Genomic DNA, 6000 nt, shown 5'->3' on the forward strand with positions numbered 1-6000 from the left:
GGCGCAACGGTTCCCACGCCAAGACAATGATACGGTTGAATGGGAAAAAACGTATTATGTCGACTAATCTGTTTAGATTGTAGTGTTAATATTTTGTTTTGTTATCGTTTCCTGTCGTTAGTGTTTCTTTTGGCATTGTCTGGACAGCTGAAGTATATATAACTTCATTAATTCTAACATTAGGGAGCTACATATTTTTTGGATTCAGTTTTCTGCTTACAGTTAGTTTTCTGGCTAACATGGGGACCTGCAATGGGGACTATTATAGGCCATGCCTTTTCGCTCATGAAAGGGGCCTGTGCCAAAGAGAAGAGAGATAATTTCAAATAGAGATGGATTGTCAAAGAAAACTTTGTAACCGCAGTAAATTTACTGCCACCTTTCAACACATGATCAAAACTTTTAGAACGCCATTTGACTTTGATCTTTATTCTTTCGCTGATATGTGTTAAATTTGTTAAATATCAAAAAGTGGCGCCATCTTACCGGGCACAACCAAAAGGTTTTGGCGCCATCGCTCGAAACGTTGCTGCCATACCTTTGGCCTTTGATCTAATAGAAGGCACCACCTTTTAGTGTTAGCTAAAGTTTTAATTATGTGTCGAAAGATGGCAGTAAATTTAGGTACGTGGCTACAAAGTTTTCTTTGACAATACACCTCTATTTTAAATTCTCTTTGCTTGTGCCCTGTGCCCAGCAGTGGGACGTATATTGGCTGAATTAGTATAATATTATTATTCTTCCTACATAACACCTAAAGGCGTCTAAATTTCAATTATTTATTTCGACCAATACGAATCATAGATATAATACAATATTAGAATAAACAAATACAATAAAATATCTACAAAAAACTTTTAGAGCCACAAAAAAGGTGACTTTTTCATAGAAAAAAGTTATGCGTGGTCATACTCGTACATAAAAAATATATATATACGCGTCGACTTGAGAACCTCCTCCGTTTTTTTTCGTCGGTTAAAAATTTACAATAAAATTAATATAGGTATGTATGTAGCAATAGGATACGACTATGATACTGTAGTCGACAAAATATAATTCGGTGGCATACGGAGACTGCTTACCATCAAGCGGGCCGTATGCTAGTTTGCCACCGACGTAGTATAAAAAAAAAATCAACTAAACTCTTTTAATTAAGGCACCGACCCAAAGAGGCTGAGGATTAAACTTGTTTCTTCCGTTGTTCACAGAACCGCCCCGCGTGACAGCGGCGGTGGGGCCCCGCAGCAAGCGGGCGCCGACGCCGGCGCGGACCACGCCCACGCTCGCACCGCGCGAGACTCAGGCCGCAGCGCTCGCGCACGCCGCTAAGGGCGTCGAGGCGCTCGGCGTGCTGGTCCAGTATTTAGTGTTTCGGGTAAGTTGCGTATTGTTATGTCCTTTGTCACATTTTATGGGAGAACAGCAAAATGTCTAAAAACACGACGCTGCTCTGTGCTGTTTTCTGCAACTACTATGTAAGAGCTTTAGGCCGAAATGTATGTATTTTTAATGAATTACACATACCTACTATTCTCATAAATATATGGTCGCTAAAATTGGTCACAATTGTGCCTTACCTTGTCATACCGATGAGTTAAAGGAACACATTATTAACACAAGCCTATATAGTTATGAGCAATTTCTGAGAAAAGGGCGCCTTTCATAAGACTAAGGATAATACGAATTATTTAACCAAAAATTTGGACATACAATTTTGACATAGTGCTGAGTCATGTAGGGTCACATCACAACTCTGTTTTAGATTGTATTCTTTAAAAAGATACAGCATCTACTTGCATAAACAATCTTTACGATCTATGGAGCCCATAAATATGAAACTAAAATAATTGTCAACATTTCCAGTTGGACGCACTAAATGGCGGCTCGTGGCGACTCGAGGCCGAGCGGTGGCGGGGCGTGGCGGCAGCGGAGCGCACGAGCGCCGAGCGGGCCGACCACGACCGCCAGCAGCGGGCGCAGAAGGACCTCGACACAAGTGCGTAGTCTGTAGGGACATGAAAAGCTCCGAGAGAAATCGCTCGACGCTTACGCTTGCAGCGTCATGCGTATTCGGTCGGTGCGGTTTTTGTGGTTATCACACTTTTCTTTAGTGGCCACCTCCTAGGTCAACCTAAGTTGTAACCATCTATAGGTCGTGTATTAGCCCCAAACTTTGATGTGTTCGCAGCTTTTTAAGCTTCGAAAGATATATAACATTTGCCGCATTAAGAAAGCCCCATTGAGTAAGTGACAAACTTTATAGGCTCTAGCAAATTTAGCTCATTGCATTGCAAAGTCGGTACTACGAGTATTACCAAGTTAGTCAGTAAATTTGACTGAGAACTTCTTGAATTTGCAGTTGCTGAATGTCTGGGCAAGATATCGGAGCTAGAAATGGAAGTGTCTTCGAAGGAAGAGGCGAACGCTCGCCTGCAGGCCGCGCACGCCGACGAGGTCGCCTCACTCGCCAACGACATCAAAGGCCTAAAGGCAAGTCATGGACTGTCCTGTCCTTCGAGCTTGATGTCGCTTTTGATTAGTCTATCGAATTTGTGTAATTTACGCGTATACAATGATTTATTATATTGTTTGAAATACTAATTGTTTTATGTCGTTGCTTGCAGGACACAATAGATTCCCTTAAGCGCGAAGTCGCCGAGAGCCGGGCGCGGTTGCACGCGCACAGCGAGATCGAGCGCACCCTGCGCGCGCAGCTGGCGGCGGCGCGGGCCGAGATCGAGCGCGCCGGCTCGCTGCACGCCGCCGCCGACACGCGGCGCGCCGTCTGCAACACGGCCTGCAACACCGTGCGCGACCTCGCCGACGCCGCCTGCGACCCCGTCTGCTGCGAGGTGGAGGAGTGCGAGCTCAGGCTGAGCGCTAATGAGGAGTTGAGCACTGACGCTAACGAGTTGGCGGCCGAGGTACCTAATTGTTTTTTTACGAACTAACTTTAGTTTTATTTGAGTTCTTTCGGAAATCTGGTCCTTAAGTTTCATTAAATTAGATCGTTATTTTGTAATCAAATTTCGACAATTCTAGTCTCAATTTTACTTTGGAAGAGTCCCTTTTCTTTGTTTACTTTCTGCTGCATCCATGTTAAATAAGCATACAAAATCTAATCTATAAACGTATCTCTGGCGGCGTGGTATGCTAGACTGAAATAATAAATGATCTCTATTTTCAGGTTCGCTCCCTCCGCGCCGTAATCGAGCTGAAGCAAGCCGAGATGGCGTCCCTTCGCGACGCGCGCAGCTCGCTGAGCGCGGAGCGGGAGCGGCGCGCGGCGGCCGAGCGCGAGGCGCGCGCCGCGCGGCACGCCGCCGAGGAGCTGCGGGAGCGCGCGGCGGCGCGCCAGCGCGACGCCGACCGCCTGCGCGACGACAACAGGAGGCTGCGCGACGCCGCGGCTAGGGACAGGGATCAGGCCTCGAGGATCGCGGCGCTCAATGAGGAGCTCCGGTACAAGCTCAGGCAGAAGTCACAGGTGACATTTTGAATCATTTTCTTTGTATTCATTCGCGATGGGACCTTTCGACCTGGACGAAAACGAGGGCAGATGATTAATTACCAACTTTTTATGTCTCGAACTTTCAACCACCAATAAGTTATGAAATGCATCAATTTCGCTCATTTAGTTTTCCTAATTTTAGAAACATAAATCAATACGTATATCAACGTATTTTCTATTACGAACTATTTAGCAATTAATCTTACTTAATGGGAAGTGATTACAATGTTTAATTCTTTTTCTTTCAGGTGGTATCCCTACTGGCTGGCGGCGGCTACATGGAGCGCGTGCGCGCGCGCACGTCGTCGGGCTCCTCGCTGCGCTCGGCGTCGCCCGAGTCGCCGCCGTCGCCCGCGTCGCCCGCGCCGGACGCGCCGGCGCTGCCCGCCGTCAAGGGCGTCGTCGAGAAGCACGACTCCGTCAGCTGGGTGCTGGAGATCGAGGAGACGCCCGAGGAAGTGGCTTCTAGGTAATAATTTGATCTTGTTACTCTTTTCAAATGCTTCTCTAACTGAAAATAGATACATTCCTGTAAATAAGCAAAAGAATGTATATTTAAAATGATTTCCAATTGTCTGTCTGGACTGTAATAAGATCATAATTCAGATTTAATTATTTTAAGTATGCGCATGTACACACACAGCATCTCCCGTTTTCGCCATTCTTGGTAGATGTATATGGAGGCGGTAGCACAAGTGGATACTGACCAATTTAACTGACCGGAACGTTGAACTCGCAGACTGGCGCGGCGCTCGTCGTTCCGCAGCTGCGGCTCGCCGCTGGCGGCGCCGGGCGTGAAGCGGCGCGGCGGCGGCTCGCCGGGCGCCACGCCGGGCGGCTCGCCGGCGCCCGCCTCGCCGGCGCCCAACGCCTCCAAGCTGTTCCGGCCCGGCGACCGCGACTTCCCGCCGCCGCCGCCGCCGCTCAAGGAGTCCGCCGGCGAGGCCATCTACATATACGATGACCGCCAATATTGACGAGACTACCCTGTTTTTCTGAATATTCATCGCTGAAAGTCGGCGCTGATACAGATGCTTTCCCGGCTAGCGCTGTGTAACACAAACTGCTGGTGATCCGGCGATGAGGTCTCGCCGCTGCCGCTTAAAGAGTCCGCGTTTGTTGCGAATGTTTATACTGAGCGCGCGAGCTGATGAGATGTACTGCAACTATGTCGCAGCTAGGCCTAAGTCAAAGCCGACGGTTGCCGAGCGCTTGTGAAGTTTCTGTATTAATGCAGCGCTTACAGCCTGTACTAAACGCAGTAAGAGTTATTTATGTACAGACTCCGACGCTCAAGAAATCCATAAAATGATTTTCATAATGATACCTACGTATAGTTTTCAAAGTGTAATGAACAGATGAGTACATTATATATGATGACCTAGTGGATATATACACAAAAAAGTCTAATGCTAATGTGTTGCTGTTGGTCAGCTCAGAAGCTATAAACAAAGATGTAAGGAGCGCTCTTGAAGTTTGGTACATTGAAAGCTCATAAAGTGTTGCGATAATAGGATACACAACAATGCATATACCGCACCTGTCAAAAGTGAATGTGATATGGTAATTATTTTACGTACGAGTATATACATGCACTGTTTATGATCAGCTTCAACATATGTATGGAGAGTTAAATCTCGAAAAGTTTTTCAAAGTATTTTATACCGATATGAACTGGTAAATAGCTCCTGAATCTTGTATCGTCGCGTACTATGGCGACTGTCAGAGCTAAGTTACATTAGAGTATTGTGGGTGGGGTTTTAGTGTCGCTGACAAGTTCAGATATACGTTACACGGAACTTTTATGATATGAATTTTGATATGCCCAAGAAGTGATACAGACGTAGGCACTTATCACTGTCCCATGATTCAAACACAGTATTATCGGACTAGAAGCTCATGTATGTGTTGTATTATTTGTACTGTTTCTGTATTGAGGTGTGCAATAAAGTATATTTGTATTGTATTTGTATTGTATGGAAGAAATGTTAAGTGCGCGATCGTCATCGGAAGTGTACTTTGTGAAGGAATGACGCTGGCATTGGACTGGTTATATTCTTGCCGGTATCGTTCGAGGAGTCATAGTTTTATAACGAAAATGTGGGACCCGACCGGTATGTCTTTATAGTACCTACTTAACATAAGATTTCTGGTAGTTAGAAGATTGTTTGGAAATCTAACATATTTATTGTAATCGATAGTACCGATTATTTTAGAGAGCCTGGTTATGCGTTGATATTCGTATTATATTTAGTATGGAACGCGCCGGGCATAGTAATTACATTAATACGTGTGTAACTGCTTTCAAATTCTGGTCTTAAAAGTAAAAAAATTGATTGGGCTTTCGAGGAGTGTTTTCGTACCTGTGAATTGCGTCGATTTATAAAGTGTCTTGCACCTTGATCCCAATTGTAATATTGCCGTGTTCAAGATATAACTCTCCTAATTAATACCTTGTATCGTTTAAATAATCGTCTTCTCTCTTCTTC

At 45.5% G+C, this 6000-nt stretch overlaps 1 protein-coding gene across 1 annotated transcript in view; it reads left to right on the forward strand.

Annotated features, from left to right (window-relative positions):
• The window catches only part of LOC133515320 (microtubule-associated protein futsch), a 151859-nt gene extending 146448 nt beyond the window's left edge, over positions 1-5411 (forward strand). Inside the window, exons 6-12 of the mRNA XM_061847781.1 lie at positions 1209-1375; positions 1864-1996; positions 2360-2490; positions 2625-2924; positions 3188-3487; positions 3760-3980; positions 4251-5411. Of these exons, the coding sequence (XP_061703765.1) occupies positions 1209-1375; positions 1864-1996; positions 2360-2490; positions 2625-2924; positions 3188-3487; positions 3760-3980; positions 4251-4488 (1490 nt within the window). The 3' untranslated portion in view covers positions 4489-5411. The remainder of the gene's footprint in view (positions 1-1208; positions 1376-1863; positions 1997-2359; positions 2491-2624; positions 2925-3187; positions 3488-3759; positions 3981-4250) is intronic.
• The last annotated feature ends 589 nt before the right edge of the window (positions 5412-6000 follow it).

The sequence above is a fragment of the Cydia pomonella genome, chromosome 2 (genome assembly GCF_033807575.1).
Source record: "Cydia pomonella isolate Wapato2018A chromosome 2, ilCydPomo1, whole genome shotgun sequence".
Lineage (NCBI taxonomy): Eukaryota > Metazoa > Arthropoda > Insecta > Lepidoptera > Tortricidae > Cydia > Cydia pomonella.